At 46.7% G+C, this 17,816-nt stretch overlaps 1 protein-coding gene across 1 annotated transcript in view; it reads left to right on the top strand.

Moving 5' to 3' along the window:
- Window positions 1–7,222: 7,222 nt before the first annotated feature.
- LOC116946910 (mannan-binding lectin serine protease 1-like) overlaps window positions 7,223–17,816 on the top strand; it is a 28,680-nt gene continuing 18,086 nt past the window's right edge. Inside the window, exons 1-4 of the mRNA XM_032962171.2 lie at window positions 7,223–7,353; window positions 13,030–13,267; window positions 15,892–16,069; window positions 17,037–17,171. Of these exons, the coding sequence (XP_032818062.2) occupies window positions 7,328–7,353; window positions 13,030–13,267; window positions 15,892–16,069; window positions 17,037–17,171 (577 nt within the window). The 5' untranslated portion in view covers window positions 7,223–7,327. The remainder of the gene's footprint in view (window positions 7,354–13,029; window positions 13,268–15,891; window positions 16,070–17,036; window positions 17,172–17,816) is intronic.

Below are 17,816 nucleotides of genomic sequence, written 5' to 3'. Positions count from 1 at the left end.
TACAGCACTTGGTCAGGGATCATCTGTATTTCGATCTTCGTCCACACAATCTCCTAATGTAAAAAAAAAACATGTTGCCAATAGAAATCTCCCAGGCCACTCGTAGAGGTTTTCGGGAATTAAAATCACTAACACGTAGATTTTACGAAATCGCAATTAAGATGATTATGGACTGTAAATACATGTTAAGTTAATGCAAGTCAATGAATAAATACAACTTTATTCCTATAGCACTATTCGTGCAAAAATGCAATACATAGTGCTTTACAAGCATGCCCAATAAAAGTGAATTCGTGGGCAAAATAAAATAACGATGTAACGCATTTCTCGCAAAATGCACAATCATAAATAAAGCGTTAAGATCATTATATTTAAAAGCAAGTAAAAAAACAGAACGTTTAATTTATTAATTTTAAAAGTGCTTCATGATTCTGTGCTACTCTCCACCACGAAACAGCGGCGCCTAACGGTGGTGCCTGGGAAGTGATTAGAGCAGAGCAAGTGGCCACGTTTCCCGCAGGGGGTTATTCCAAGAAATGTGGATACCTTAACTAGGACAGGTTATTCTGCGTGTCTATTGCACAACAACACGCGTTACATATATTCTGCGCAACAACACGAGTTATTTTTTTTGTAATGTACATAAGTATATCTATATATTCTTGGTTCTTTCGGTAAAGTCACGTAGAAGGGAAACAATAAAATAATAAAAATATAAAACAATAAAATTATCACGACGTTTCGACTGCAACACAAGCAATCATCATCAGGTGTGAAAACCACAGCAAGAAAAATTGAAAAAGGTGGCGGTTATTTTTAACGTTAGCACCACGGAGAGCGATTTGACAGTTTGTTCAGATGGACGAGTCCATCTATGTTCGGAAAAGAGGAGGGGGGAGACGAAAATAATGGATGCGGTTTGAAAGCCACCGTAAGCGTGAACAATCAACTAAGACCCGAAATGGTTTATCAAATCCTTCCAATGATTGCTAAGCCAGAATCCATCTTCTCGGTTGAAATTGCCTCTGTGTTTGTATATGTGGATTAGCCTCATGAACGAATCTCTCATGGTAGCCAGATGGCTTGCAAAGAACCTCTGTCTTGGAGAAGTCAATGTCATGTGAGCCTACTGAATTATAACAGTGATTATAACAGTGATCCCTTCTACGTGACTTTACCGAAACAACCAAGAACACGAATCCCTGCACTCACGAAAGCTTTAAAAAATGTTTTATATCTATATAATCATGCGCCTAAGAGCCCTATCTTAACGAGATGATCGTTATATATATTCTTGGTTCTTTCGGTAAAGTCACGTTGAAGGGAAACAATTAAATAATAAAATATATAAAACAATAAAATTCTCACGACGTTTCGACTGTAACACAAGCAGTCATCATCAGGTGTGAAAACCAACGGCAAGATGATCGTTGCCTGTGGGGCCGTCCATAAATGACGTCACACACCTAGGGGAGGAGGGGGGTCAGACATTTGTGACGATGTGTGACGAGGGGGTTTCAGAAATGTGACGTCACATCAAAATGCTCGACTTTAAATAAATATAAACAATAGAATTGTCATAACAACACTAATTTGGATTAATTTTCCTTATTAACGATTTGATTATTTAAATTTACGAAGGTCACCTTTTATTGATTCCATGAAGGAGCATTTTGCTTCTCCATGGGAGAATTGAGAAGCATAAATGTTGTAAATTTGTTGAATGGTTGTTATTAAACACTTTGATATTAATGATTCTACTTTTCATTTTGTGGAATGAATATATGATTGTTATAATTGTACTCTCCATTTTGCTTCGTTCTACTACAAAGTTTCAACTATTTTTTATAGTTATAATTACTTTTAATATTTTATAATTAGAAGAGAATTTCAATATAATATTCTGAACATCTGCAGTTTTAGTTAGATGTTGAATATTTTCAAGATAATTTATTGCTAAATTTCAGCTTTCCAACGCCTTTTGCAAATCAACGCAAGCCTCAACTAAACACTCCCAGAAGGGACATTGGGGGCAGACGGGTAGTATACACGTTATTAAAAACATTATTTTATCCGGAGGAGATACGTACACGAAGGGGCCACGTTGTCCCCCTGTCTGTTTTGCTGGGGGGGGGTGTAAAACATGGGACGAGAGTTTCCCGTAAGAGACTTGCCTCGTCTCTTCTTGTTAAAGCCATGCCTTGTCGTCATAGCTGACGCGTGTCTGCAGCGTGGAGTGCTCAGCGCACGCAAGGGTGGCGGGGCTGGGCAGGGACGGGCTGTTGGTTGTGGGTAAACAGCACACTCGGATAGACGGAGAGATCAAACAGGAGAAGTCGGGCAACATGCAGATTCGTATCAAGCTTGCTCGGTGGATACATTTTGCCCGGACGAACAGGCGAGTGAGACTGGTATATTTAAGGGGCCGTCCATAAATGACGTCACGCGATTTCGGACGATTTTTGACCCCCCTCCCTCCCTCGTTACACAAAAAGTCAGAACCTCCCTCAAATATGACGTCACAAAGCTCTGCCCCCCCCCCCCAAAATATATAAAAAACATGCTTCAAATCGCTTTAAACTATTGTCATTGTAGTGCGTATTTACTGTGGCGCTGCACTCTGATGTTGTAGGAGAAAACATTTATCAATAAGTCTATTTAATTAAGTAGAACGTGCTGTCTATATTTATTTAAAGTTGCGCGTTTTGATGTGACGTCACATTTCTCAAACCCCCCCCCCCTCGTCACACATCGTCACAAATGTCTGACCCCCCCTAGGTGCGTGGCGTCATTTATGGACAGCCCCTAAGGCTACTGAACACAATTGTTTGGCCGAGACTGATTTCAGAAAGGCTGTACTAGTGTGCTTTTTTTTTTAAAAGCGAAAATCTGGGTTTTTGTACCGGTTAAATAAACATGACTGTCTGGCTGCACGCTCCACTCAACATGATATCGGCAGAGTAGGCGGGGATCTCCACAAACGGTGGGCAGGGCCAACTTTCGAGTGGGCGTGGTTTTGTATAAGTGGGCGTGGTTTTTTTGTTTAAGTGGGCGAGGCCCGCCGAGGTTGACGAGACGCCCACAACGGGCGACCCCCGAGTTTGAGGCTCCTCGGTCTCTTCTTGGGGAATGCGGTGAAGCTAAAAAGAAAAGGCGTGCGCCCTTGTCACGACGGCGAATTGCCCGATGATGCTGGATGTATTTACCAGCGAAACGTCGTACTCAAACTGTAAATGTGGATTCGCTCTTCAACACACCGGTGAGCTAAAGTAGTGAATTATTTGTCTTTTGTCAACGTGACACTTTTTTTTGCTGATTGGCCATGTCGGGTGGTGGAGGGTTACGACACATTTATAAATAAACGCGATCTAACCCAAAAACCTTTATTATGAATAATATTGGTCGCGAAAGCCTACGTGTTAAACGGAGTTATCCCTGTCGACAAGGGGGGCCGGGGCATCACGTGATGTGCCCCGCTGTTTCGCTCACGTAGTTTACACACCGCGCGCAGCGGTGCAGTTTAACACCGTAGGCTTTCGCCACCAATATCATCCGTAATACAGGTGGGGTTTTTTTTTTTTGTTGGGTTATATCGCGTAAATATATAAACGTGTCGTTAACCCACCGCCACCACCCGACACAGCCAATTAGTAAGGTTCGTCACGTAAACAGAACGTGCCAATTCGTTGCTAGTGTAGTGCAGTGACTTCGGAGACGATATTTGTAGAGGCACCTTTTATTAACACGCAAGATCTCGCCTGCACACACTCCGTACTCGCTAGCCTATGACACAACACGAGCCGTCTAGCACCGGCGGCGCTGACCGAGACAGCTAACAGGCTGTCTAGCAGCGTCATGTCGAGCGGAAACGGCAGCGACGATGGCGACGAGACGATCCAATCCCAAAACCGGCAGCCTCCAGCTCCCGCTCTGGGCCCCTTTTATGCTACCAGCGTGGCCTGGCTACGCCCTGGCCGCGCCTCCCTTCTCGAACCCACCGGTAGGTTCCAGGGGCTTCCAGATGGGGCCCTCCATGACCCTTGCCCCAGTTCCTCCGCCCTGCCGACACCCAGCCGTGTAGATGCTCACCGGCGTGTGTAATGTTTGTCCACCGCAGTTGCCGCTGCTGCTGGTCACCAGCCGGCCCTATTACACTACACTAGTACAGCACTAACCGGTGTGTTGGAGAGCAAAGCCACAACATTTACAATCTGAGTACAACGTTTCGCCAGTAATTATAACTAGCTTCATCAGGCGAAAGCCAGATTTGTGGAGAAATCCTCCTGTTTCGTTCCTTAAATAGGGGGGTAGATGTTATGACGTCACTTGCGAGCATTTCTTACGCCTTAACAGTCTGTAGGGGGCAAGTTCTGTTAGCAAGCAGCACCTATGAAGGCCGGCAATGCATCCGAGGCAATGGATGGCCAGCATCACGCCCAGCCGCCTTTGGCTCCCCAGTGGCGATGTTTACACATTGCACGAGGTACTCCACTTGAGGCTGAGTCGATCTAAGGGAGGCCCAGGACCGATTCAGTTAATAGTCACTGATGTTGACGAGCTAACCGCTGCACCACCGCTCCAGACCTTACATGCACAATCAACCCTTAACTGTAGACCCACGTGATAAAAAAAGAAATAGTGACATTATTAATATTAAATGTATTTTATACGTATATTTATTCTTATAGTATAGCTGCTTCAACAACAATCTATGAGCGATCCATGACAAGAGTACTGTGAAAAACATAAGTTGCTTATTCTGCCACCAGAAGGAACTTTGGTGATGGTTCAGTATTCGAATATCGATTAATATTCATCCCATTTCGATGAAACAATTAATTTGTTCCGAGCAAACTTGTTACGAGAGTTATCCTCAATAGACTTGCTGCGTCAGATCGCGTAAATGAAGTGTGTCCTAAACCCTCCTCCACCCGACACAGCAAGTGAATAAACTTCGTCACGTGGCGAACAAACGGCGCCTAATTTATTAACCATTTTCTTCGATGACCGTCGATGTTTTTGGCAAAAAAACAAAACAATTTGGCAACTTTCAATTGTTGTCTACGGCGTTTCCCTGACATTTGCAACCACCATCGTCAGGCAGCTGCCAGAAATTGTGAACATTTCCTTAGGTCCTGTGCCCTGTAAGTAGCGGGTACGACGTCTCACCTTGTGATACTTAGAGGTTCATCTATTTGCATACATTATTTAATTTATCTCACAATCATGGTAGCGATTGGAATATGAAAGTTAGTATGCTCACGTGGTAAAACGGATTAGTCATAGTTCATTAGTTGTATTAGATGATTGTTAGATTATAATAAATGATGTTCAAATGTTAATTTGAGGTACATGTCTACAGAATAGATATTAACCGAAGGTTCCGAATATTTAATGGTACCTGAATGTTAAACAAATACGTTGTTGGATACCTACTTATACATCTATTTGAACAAATGATAATGCAAATAATACAATTTTAAGGCCAGCGTCATCTTTGAAGAATTACGTTGAGCCTTTTCGTGAACGAAGCTGTCCACGGCACAGCGAAACGTATGAGCGTGCAGCAGGGCTGCTTTAGTAACTCTCAGGGAGTCCACCACAAGGTGGCACTAACGTCGCGGTGAACTTTCGACACTTGGGCCACGCGAGGACTCACACAGCTTGATGTGAAAGAAGATCGGTGGTCATGGAATCACTCCATGCTACTTTAGAGTCAGTAGTTACGACTGTAGAGTCACTAGATGATCTTCTTTGGTTCTTTCGGTAAAGTCACGTAGAATGAGAATAAAATAATAAATTGATAAAATAAAATAACACAATAATATTCTCACGACGTTTCGGCCACAACACAAGCGGCCTTCATCAGGTGAAGGGAGCGAGACTGTCCTACCAGACAGTCTCGCTCCCTTCACCTGATGAAGACTGTCCTACCAGACAGTCTCGCTCCCTTCACCTGATGAAGGCCGCTTGTGTTGTGGCCGAAACGTCGTGAGAATATTATTGTGTTATTTTATTTTATCAATTTATTATTTTATTCTCATTCTACGTGACTTTACCGAAAGAACCAAAGAAGATGAATCATTGCAGTCACGAACGCTTTAAATCGAAATTTCACTAGATGATACTGACTCTACTGAATGTAGGGTGTGTACAAAATAAAAATGTAAAAATGGGGGGGGGGGGGTAAAAGGTTTTTGGAGCGGGGATGGGGGCTCGGCAATTTTTGGAAACCTTTTAGATCAACTATTTATCCCCCCCCCCCACTTTCTATAACCTTTTGATTCAGGACTTCTGTAAGGCTCTTATAATTTTTTTGACGGACAAATGTACAGACAAACGGAACGCCGGCCTTTCACAACAGCTGAGTATTTGTGTCCGTACATGTTGTGTTTTTTTTTTAAGAGAAGAGAAGTTTTGAAATATATTTTCCCCCCAGGGGCAAAGCCGGGTCGCTAGAAGGGATGGATGGCGGGTGGTCGAGGCATGACGGAGTAGCAGCGAAAGGAGTGAAACACGCACGAGGGAATGTCCACTGCGGAGACGGAGCGATGAAATCGGCTCGCGTGCAGGAACTATATACGATTGTTGTTGCATCGCAAAAAACAGGCGTGGAGATGCCGTCATCCAGCAGAGGAGAGATAATGACTGATAATGACGATGACATACACAAGCAAAATCCAAGTATTACCCGTGTGACCTTTAGCAAACTGTTGGAGCAAGGGCTGTTAGAGAGCGCATGTAAAGCCAGGAACGGCACACGCAGGGAGTGGTGTAGCCAGGACCATGCCCGCCCGCTTTTCTCTCCCCCAGTGCTGATGTTTTTCCATGCCCCACTAGGTACTCGTTATTTCGGCTGAGTCGACCTAGGGGAGCACCCAGCACCGGTTTATATATTCGATTGTTTTCCGTGAGCGGGCGGAGTGAGGGAGGGGGGGGGAAATCGAACTTGGGTAAGCCAGGGTTCGTAGCGCAATGCGCTAACCACTGCGCCACCGCTCCCCCACTCGGGCTGTTTCGACACACAAAGACAGACGCGCAATGCGCTAACCACTGCGCCACCGCTCCCCACTCGGGCGGTATAGACACAGAAAGACAGACGCGCAATGCGAAGTGACGGGGCGACTCGCCCCCACCCAAACCACCGTTGTTCGGACGTTCTCTTTGGGTCACGGAACGCCAACTTTCATCCAATGGTGTGCGCCCAGTGTGTTTTTTTTGTGTTTGTGGATTCCGCCCCATAGCAAGTTGCGCTTATTTCATTAATTTAGACGCTTGAGCCAAAGCTCTCTCTCTCTCTCCCTCTCTCCCTTAGCCTGGCACGGAGATGGCACCCAGGGCGAGAATGTTCAGGTAACATACGTGCGTGATACACATACGTTTTCGGTAACGTTAACTGCGCTCGAAGAGTTGGCGGGGTGTACGGAAACTTATCGGCAGTGCACGACGTTGTTAACGTTAAGCGAACGTTACGCACACGTTGGAGGCTGAACGGACAATGGAACGATCTGCTGTGTTGTTCATCTTGCATCCTTTGCTCTAACATAGCTCATAACCCCCAGAGACGTCGTCCGGGGTTGTGTTAATGTTTTAACTTTGTCCAGCGCTCTCCAACATTATTATGTTGCATTGACTAACGATTTAGAAGGGGAGACGGGTGCTCAGGTCTCTGTATTTTGTAATTACACATGCGTTTAGATTATTTAGCTGCTATACATTTTCACGTGATCGCAATCCACTTCGTTGAGCTATCATTGTTGTGGCCAGGTCGCTTAGGAAAAATAAGAAACTAATAGCTCAGTGGGCTTTGCCTGGTTAGATAAAAAAAATAGATTATCTTACTTTTCCTATACTTTGCACTCCTATTGTGTGTTTGTGCTGTTTGTTGTTGCAACTCTCTGACCCGCCCCTACTGAGCATTTGTTAAAAAGAGCTTTATAGCTCATCGGATTCCTCCAGTATAATTCAATATTTTGATTCTAAAGCGTTCCCCCACCCTGCTCACTGGGCACTACCTCCTTGTGTTGCTCATCGTATAAAGTACAGACGATATAGCTCCGTATATACACATATGTCCCTCTGTGTATATAAACAAGCACCGGGTGTCCCATAAGTTTTGAATCATGGGAAAAATTTAACCAAAAAGGCAATAATAACGACTTTATTCACATAACCTGCTCAGTGTAAACAAAACATGCTCTGAAAATGTATGAATTGTCTTTGAAACTGATTGGCCATGCATATATGATTACCAGAGCATGTTTGTTTGCATGTTCACCACAAGTACCGTATCTGGTTAATGCAGATATCATTCCTTGCAAAAGGTTTTTATTTAGTGTTTGGACATCTTAACATCTTTTGTTCTATTGCCAGAAAGGGTAAAACCTATTCTTATTTTTCATAACTCAAAGTGATCATTAGCGTCGTCGTGGAGAATATAAGTAAATAAGGTGACTAAGAGTACATAGTTTCCATCATACATCAATCCCTCCACATACGAATTTAAAAAATAAAAAGTATGTTTGACACTTCCCATTGAGCACAAAGGCCTTCTCTCGAAACGGATCCACACCTTGCTTGTACTGAGCCAATGCTGCCCAAATGATGCACTCCCACAAGGCCTTGCGGTCTGGGGGGGGGGGGGGGGCTTCAGCGACTGTTGAAAGTCCCCCGCCCCCTGAGAAATGAATCGCCGCTCGAGTCGTCATAGCCTGGTTACCTGTGACGTCAATGACAGCAGCGTCATAGACCGCCATTAATCCTGCTCTCTAACACGTGAGCAAGAGTGATCAATGTTCGCCCATGCAAGGTTTGCTTGCATCGTTAGCCGACGTGTTGATAACGGGAGGTGGGTGGTGGGCTGTGTTTTATATGTACAGTGCGGGCAGCATTTCTTAGCATCTTGGTTAAACAAAACGCTCCAGTGAGAATGCATGCAGCTCCACGGAATATCATCAAGTCTCACGTTCAAGCCAGTATTCCAAACTGCCTCCCCCCCCCCAAGTCATAAGCATCGCCAAACGCTCCGTGTTTAACAGGGCCGGAGAAAGTTTTAAACAGTCGCACCGTCTGAGTGCTCTGATTTTGAACGCAGACGTGACGCGGACTATTCTTGCTTTGTTCAAGTTAAAATCGTAGGTTTTGATGTAGGCCGTGATGCATCATCAGAAATAAATAAATCTACTGCTGGACGAAGGCATCCCCAAAGCTCTTTTCCGTCTCTCGTTCTCTTGCGATGCAACAATCCGCGTAACCCTCGGACGCATTGCGTTCCGAAGCAGCAACAATGCTTAATCATCCGCCATCATTCTTTCTTATCCACGCGTCCTTCCAAAGGACGCTTACTTGGCTTAAGTGTTTGAATTACGTATATAACTCGTTTGTTATCTAGTCCACGTCTTCCGCTTTCTATCTCTCAACTTAATTCCAAGCACACAGCGGTATACATGCTACATGCATATTTCCAACCATGATTGGCTACACGCAAAAGGGCTAACAAGGTTTGTTGCCGCGTAAACAGGTATTGACACGCGTGTTTTGTCTTTTAGAAGTGAAACCTTTCCTGTGAAGAGTTTTAAAATGTTGACATTGGTTCTGGACCTTGATCCGCCAACTACGAAAGCATTGTCAACAGCAAAAACAAATAATTCTGGGTCCATATTTTCAAAAGGAGGCACTTTTAGCCAAGGCCAGTTGAATTAATTATTGTTTTAAAATATTGAAAGATAAGCAGCGAGAGAGGGAGAGACAAAGTTTAAATTATGGATAACAACTGATAGTGTTTATATTGTATACAGTGAGGGAAAAAAAGTATTTGATCCCCTGCTGATTTTGTACGTTTGCCCACTGACAAAGAAATGATCAGTCTATAATTTTAATGGTAGGTTTATTTGAACAGTGAGAGACAGAATAACAACAACAAAATCCAGAAAAAACGTATGTCAAAAATGTTATAAATTGATTTGCATTTTAATGAGGGAAATAAGTATTTGACCCCCTCTCAATCATAAAGATGTCTGGCTCCCAGGTGTCTTTTATACAGGTAACGAGCTGAGATTAGGAGCACACTCTTAAAGGGAGTGCTCCTAATCTCAGCTTGTTACCTGTATAAAAGACACCTATCCACAGAAGCAATCAATCATATTCCAAACTCTCCACCATGGTCAAGACCAAAGAGCTCTCCAAGGATGTCAGGGACAAGATTGTAGACCTACACAAGGCTGGAATGGGCTACAAGACCATTGCCAAGCAGCTTGGTGAGAAGGTGACAACAGTTGGTGCGATTATTCGCAAATGGAAGAAACACAAAAGAACTGTCAACCTCCCTCGGCCTGGGGCTCCATGCACGATCTCACCTCGTGGAGTTGCAATGATCATGAGAACGGTGAGGAATCAGCCCAGAACTACACGGGAGGATCTTATGATCTCAAGGCAGCTGGGACCATAGTCACCAAGAGAACAATTGGTAACACACTTCCCCATGAAGGACAAAAATCCTGCAGCGCCCGCAAGGTCCCCCTGCTCAAGAAAGCACGTATACATGCCCATCTGAAGTTTGCCAATGAACATCTGAATGATTCAGAGGACAACTGGGTGAAAGTGTTGTGGTCAGATGAGACCAAAATGGAGCTTTTTGGTATCAACTCAACTCGCCGTGTTTGGAGGAGGAGGAATGCTGCCTATGACCCCAAGAACAGCATCCCCACCGTAAAATATGGAGGTGGAAACATTATGCTTTGGGGGTGTTTTTCTGCTAAGGGGACAGAACAACTTCACCGCATCAAAGGGACGATGGACGGGGCCATGTACCGTCAAATCTTGGGTGAGAACCTCCTTCCCTCAGCCAGGGCATTGAAAATGGGTCGCGGATGGGTATTCCAGCATGACAATGACCCAAAGCACACGGCCAAGGCAACAAAGGAGTGGCTCAAGAAGTAGCACATTAAGGTCCTGGAGTGGCCTAGCCAGTCTCCAGACCTTAATCCCATAGAAAATCTGTGGAGGGAGCTGAAGGTTTGAGTTGCCAAACGTCAGCCTCGAAACCTTAATGACTTGGAGAAGATCTGCAAAGAGGAGTAGGACAAAATCCCTCCTAAGATGTGTGCAAACCTTGTGGCCACCTACAAGAAACATCTGACCTCTGTGATTGCCAACAAGGGTTTTGCCACCAAGTACTAAGTCATGTTTTGCAGAGGGGTCAAATACTTATTTCCCTCATTAAAATGCAAATCAATTTATAACATTTTTGACATGCGTTTTTCTGGATTTTGTTGTTGTTATTCTGTCTCTCACTGTTCAAATAAACCTACCATTAAAATTATAGACTGATAATTTCTTTGTCAGTGGGCAAACGTACGAAATCATCAGGGGATCAAATACTTTTTTCCCTCACTGTTTATATATATAACATTTTACTGGTAGGAACCTCCTGGTTACACCAGCCCACAGGGGATTATTGTGTCCGTCCCTCCGTTGTGTATCCGAAAATGGGAGGGGTGGAACTGGGTGGAGAGGGGAGGGTGGGGCTGGTTGTGGAGTGGAGGGTGGGGTGGAGCTGGGTGGGGAGGGTGGGGAGGGTGGGGAGGGGCTGTGTGGGGAGGGGCTGTGTGGGGAGGGTGGGACTGGGTGGGGTGTGGGGCTGGGTGGGTAGGGGCTGGTCACCCCGTGGTGCCCTTATAAAACTCAACGTTTAACCTACTCACGCCAGCTTGTGCCCGCCCTCACAGTCGGGCAAATTTGCGGAATACACCATGCCGCCGTTGACCCTGGCCATTGACCGAGCAACTCAATGTTCCTACCAGCTCACTCCGCAGGAATGTGTTCTTTGGTTTAAACTGCATATATTTTCCTAGCTCTGTATATCAGATCTACTACATTGCACTGCACTGCTGTCACTTGACACAGGTTGCCCTTGCAAAAGGGACGTGATGTACGTTGAACTTCTTTCGCACCGTACGTAGCCAACCGTCCTAATCTGAGGTGCGGGGGAAGGACAACAAATTAAACAACAAAAAGCAGTTCTAAAGAAATTCGTTTTAAATCTCGATTTAAAAGTGCATAGTTCCAGTGGCTTCCTAATATCGGAAGGAAGAGCGTTCCAGATGGTGAAAATTAATGTCTTTGATTATGAGTTACACATATCTGCATTTGAATACAAGTGCACAAAGTGTGTAAAAAGCTTATTTTTTTAACGAGAAATATAATTGCAATTACTGGGAATTTTCTACTTTTTTTTACCACACCACCTGCACACCTGCACGGAATGCCCACGACGTCAAGAGACCTCTTCAGTCGACGGTTTATAGGCAAACAGATGGGACGATGGAAATTATTATTTTTCATTTTACCACGTAATAGCCAACGCTGGCATGCTCACGCGTGGGAGGACTTCCTGGCACCTGCCTACCTGTATTCCTGTGCTCAGGAGAACTCGTTCCACCAAGCGCTACATTTGGCACGAAGCTACCCGCAGGGAAAATTAACGTTGCTTGCCGTGGTGCGATGACAGTCAAAGTGCGCTCGACTTGCAGTCCAGAAGTCTCCCATTCGACTCCATCTCCTGGCGTAGCAGTTGAAACAATTGTGGTGTTACTCAAATCCCCTTCTGTCCACCCAACGCTATAAATGTACTGTACACCACACAGGCAGTCGATAGATTCGATCGAGAGATTTCCCGTGTGGTCTAGGAAAGTGTCGGTATTCCTACCTTTTCCAAGACGTCTGGTCAGAGTGGAAGGGCGGATTTGTAAAGTTCCTCCTAGTGGAGGCCCCATCTGCCAGAAGCGACTTGATTAAGAACTTTGCAGGCCTGTGCACCTTCACCAATTTCTCCCTGGGGAAAATGCCCTCATTACCTATTTATTTTATATCAGACCAGGCGCCCGCCGGAGAGACTCTTAAAGCGGCCGCAGCAAGACACGGCCATCCCGGGAAGGCTGCCCCCTGGGTCACTGCGTTATCGGCAATGGGGCGATTAAATAATGGATGAGAGAAGCGCGTGTGAGGGTAACGCGCCTTTTCTCGTTCAAGCACGCGGTGGCTCCTGCTGCTGCTGCTGCCGGCGGCGCTGTGCGGGCTGGTGGCCGAGAAGCAGCATCGCCTGAGCGGCATGAGCGGATCGTTCACGTCGCCCGGCTACCCGACGCCGTACAAAAACCAGGTGCTCCACACCTGGCAACTGTCCGTACCGGCCGGGTACCGCTTGCGCCTGCAGTTCCAGCACTTCGAGGTGGAGCCGTCGTACCTGTGCGAGTACGACTACTTGAAGGTGAGAACTCGCCCCCAGAAGCCTCCAGTAGGTCCCGCGGAACTCTCTCGCGCGTGCGCGCGTTTCACACACGGGCGTCTTGTTTCTAGGCCCTTGGCGTCTTGGACCGTTGGGCCACGATCGTTCACCGATGTCTCTATCCAGTGCCTTTCTCTCTCTCTCTCCGTCCGTCACCATCGTCTCTCAACGGAGACGGCTTCCGTCCCGTCAGGTGTGGTTTGACGTCCGGTCAGATCGTGGCCTTTCCTCTTTCCCAACACCTTCCACTCAGGCCCGGCTCCAACTCTGCACAGTGATTCACCACGAAGGAGGGTGAACTTGCGTGGTGCCAAAGGGATATTCGGTGGTGCGGGTCCCAGCCCAGCATCCGCCTAGTACCGATCCTACTGCCAATGTTCCCTCCCATCAGCATCCACTTGACCTGACTGAGGAGTCCTGATTCATTGTCTTTGGCTATTCTTTGCAGGACTTCCTCGTTCGTTGCATGGTCTTCATACTATTTTTTTCCTTAAAGAAACTCCCGCAAGGACTTTCATTTCCCGAAGAGAGTGGTGACTTGCCTTCGTCAATACATACATTGGAGATTGATCGATCAGATATTGAGCGCTGCCCTTTAGTCGCCGGCTAATTTAAGCGATCATTTGATTTTTGTTTCGAAAAAATGACTCATTCTGCAAGGTGACATTCTGAGTTGTTACATGTGATTCTGCGGCGGAAACAAAGGTGGCCGGGCGTGAGAACCGACCGCACAGCCCCTCGTGTGCCGTGTAAACGTTCATAGGTGCTCCTCGCTAACGGCACTTGCCTCAACAGTCTGTTAAAAGGCTATACGGGGGATCTTTGTCTTTTCTTTGTGCGTGAGTGTGTGTGGGTGTATGCAAACCGAGCCTTGAGAAATCCCCATGATTCCGAACAGATGTGTGGCCATGCTGTGCAGAGACGAATGCGGGCCAGGCGAGTGGTTGGGTGGATGGGTGGGGGTGTACAAAAATAAAATCTGAATTAAGGCCAGAAACGGTCAAAAATAACACGTGCTCCTTTACCAAAGGGACACAAACTATAGCAACAATTATGTCTCTTCATTTGGAGCGGGGGGCTGGTTATGAACCACAGTAAATAATGATATTGTCGGCTGGGGGGCCCTCATCCCTAGCCGTCCACCTGTCCCCGTTGTCAAAGGGAGCATTTTTTCCCAGGCCGAGATGCTAGCCAGGGTTGCAATATTTACTTTAGCGCGTGCTTTTGAAATGTTATACTCTTATTGGGCAAGAGGCGAGATTGAACTGTGTACGCACAAATAGCTGGGATGTTCAACCACAATGCAACCCTTTGTTTGGCATTTATCTCGGAACATGGCTACTCGCTAAGCTATCATATTAAAACAAATTTTCAATTGCCCACCCCATCCCCACACCACCACCTGAGCTTGTAGCCTTGGTATCGGTGTACCCCATATTACCCCTCCCCCCCTTCCACCTCATCATGTTTGATGGGCCGTATGAGCAATGTTTAGCAAACGTGACAGAGATGCATTTAAAAGGAAGACTGCCAAGGCGGTTTCAGGAAACACGTGTAAGCGAAACATGGGACCGCTGACAATTACTGTAGGCGGTTACATGTACGGCACGTCTAAATGACATGCACATGTTACACGTGTGGAGTCTGGCGTAGCTCGAGTGATAGAGCCCTGCGCTCATCACCACTTAAACGTAAGTTTGAGTCCTGGTCAGGGGCAACTCAGCCCATCATCGTCGTCGTGGTCATCGCTCTGCGGCCGAAGGAGCAAAGTCACTGTGACGAGGCTGCACCGTTTGGCTGGCGTTAGAGATCAACCGTGGCTGTGTTAATGAAGAGGAATGTTCCCTGCCACAGAACAATGGCATTTTCACTCTTTCCCACTCGGAGCCAACGATGGAGATGAACGCTGCCAATTGTTCACCGAGCAAGGGGGGCACTTTAATATGACAATGTGTGATCTCAATGCAGTGTCTACGGGGACGCTGCCACAGTGTAATGGTGAGCATACTGAACTCGAAATCCAGCACTGCAGTTGTAACGATGAAGCAAGTTTCTTAAATCTCCCCTACCCCTGACCCCTACCCACTTCTGTTTACTCAGAAGTTATATCTGGGTACACCGCAGTGATTCAATCGGTAGGTCACGTGTGGTGGGATAAAATGTGAGCTCATCATCGTGTGCAAATTTGTTGCAGCCAAATACTCGAAACGCACGTTGATTATAAATGTGGAAGGAAAAACCGGAGGACCTGGAGAAGTAGCAGTTCGGGGTGAAAGGTTCCTGGCGATTTCAATGTAATTATAATTGTACATGGTGGTGAATATAGCGGTCCCTCTTGTCTGCAGGGGTCACATGGACCCAATGCATACAATTTATAATTGAATCAAAAATACCATCCATTCTTACACACGCGATTTGAAGCGCTGACTTCAGCCATCCCGCCACCTAAACCAGAGTGAAACGGTCGGCCGACGATCTCCGTGGGAGGGCGACTCGACACGCTGCCTTCTGCCAGCAGCGAAGACGGCGTGGGAAAGCACATTCCAGGGCATGCAATTTGACTTCTTTTTTTAACCCCACATCGCCTGTCACCCGACCCCGGACAGGTGATGGCAGGCGAGCAGCAGCTGGGCTTGTTTTGCGGCCAGCACAGCACGGATACAGAGAAGGTCCCCGGGAAGGAGCCCATCCTGGCGCCCAGCAACACCATGACGGTCACCTTCCGCTCCGACTACTCCAACGAGGAGCACTACACGGGGTTCGCGGGCCACTTCACCGCCGTGGGTAGGCCCTGAACCACGAGGCCTGGCCAAGCCGTAGGGTGGCCACCTGTCCTGGTTTTTATTTTCTCCAGGATCCGACCTCTTGTGTCGAGGTAGCTGTTGTCCTGGGAAATCTGCGAGTCATCCCGGGATATTAAAAGTCCCGCGTTCTGTGATTTGCGGAAAAGTTCACCGCTCGAGAAGGATGTATTGAACCTGTAGGTTCTCCCCTCTCCCGGTATTGTGAGATATTCCTCTTCCCATGATATATGTCCCTGCTTTTCTGTAGGTCAGAGGTGGCAACCCTTCCTCACTTACAGCACTGATGAGCGTCTGGCTGTTTTTTCTGGGTTTAAACGCTGTGGAAGCAGTTGCCAAAATAAAAAATGTTAATTGATTTGTTCAGTTACACGCGGCGAATCCATTTGACCTTGGCACCGCGTTCATGGAGCGAGCAACTGTCTGACTGTCTATTGCGGTAGTGTAGTTGTTAAATCTCTAGGGGTGCAAACCTGACAAGCAAATTGATTCTTGGTCGTGGCTAACATCAGTGGTGATGAGCCCAACCGGTCCTGGACCTCGCTTAGGTCGACTAGGCCTTATATTAGTAAAAATTAGGAGCTGACCTGGTGTAAACATGGACAGAGGTGGCCAGGCGTGGCACTGGCCAATGCCTCCCCCCATGTCAGCTTTCATAGGTGCTCGCTAACAACACTGGCCGTAATAGTCTGTTAAAGTCTATACACCAGGGGATCTTTGTCTTTGCCTGTAAGGGGAGGAGGGGTGGAGACGGGGGTTGGGGTATTTTCTGCCCTGGTGTTCTAGTTATACGAAACAACTTGAGGTGCAGAAACCCCCCTTAGCTCCTATTTTAAATCGGTGTCGATTGAGGGGGGATTCTCACTTGCGGCGTTCGATGCAACCGGCCGCTTGGCTGCTTCCAAGTGACCTTCCCCGTGGAACGCGCTTTGCGGCCCTGGCGCCCGTAGACATCGACGAGTGCGTGGAGTATGCCGAGCACGAGGAGCTCGCCTGCAATCACTTCTGCCACAACTACCCGGGAGGGTACCTGTGCTCCTGCCGCCACAGCTTCACCCTGGATCCAGACGGACGCACCTGTACAGGTGTGCCAATCGTATACATGGTGTGTGTGTGTGTGGGGGGGAGGGGGGTGTCCCCTTGCGAAATGTAAGGAGAGCCGGACAAATCGCGAGAACGTCCACGGTATTTTGGTCTAGGTTTAACACGCCTCTCGATTTGCACGGTTGGCTATGTATGGTGCGAGAGACGTTCAACATTTACACACATACATGCACGCACTCGTGGGGTGCTTCAGGTCACGTCTGGTAAGTCGCATGCGATAAGAAATCCTCTACACCTGATGAGTGATCTGATGAGTGATCTACTGGGCACCTGTGAAACTCCTGGATATCCGTAAACAAAAGCTTCATATTGCATCGGATTCCTCCTCCTCTATAAATAAATATTCTGATTCTCACACCTGCTGTGCCATCGTCATCCTGGATGATGCGGCACTGCATTTGACATGTCAAGTCTCGCTTCGGATGAGCCCTTGTTGTTATTATTAATATTATTTATTTTTGCTGTTATGCTTGTTTACCCGGGGAAGCCTCACATAGTCCCGAGAACATGTTTCTCCAGGGTCCTGTCAAGTCTTGCAGTAGCGGGCAATGTTGCTGTGTGCAATGCCTTTGAGTGATATCCAGATAATTCTCTTTGGCAATGCGATGCTCAGCTAACACGAGTGA

Source organism: Petromyzon marinus, chromosome 28 (assembly GCF_048934315.1).
Source record: "Petromyzon marinus isolate PM22_M1 ecotype Great Lakes invasive population chromosome 28, UKy_Petmar_22M1.pri1.0, whole genome shotgun sequence".
NCBI classification, from domain to species: domain Eukaryota; kingdom Metazoa; phylum Chordata; class Hyperoartia; order Petromyzontiformes; family Petromyzontidae; genus Petromyzon; species Petromyzon marinus.
This window is presented reverse-complemented; position numbering and strand designations above follow the sequence as displayed.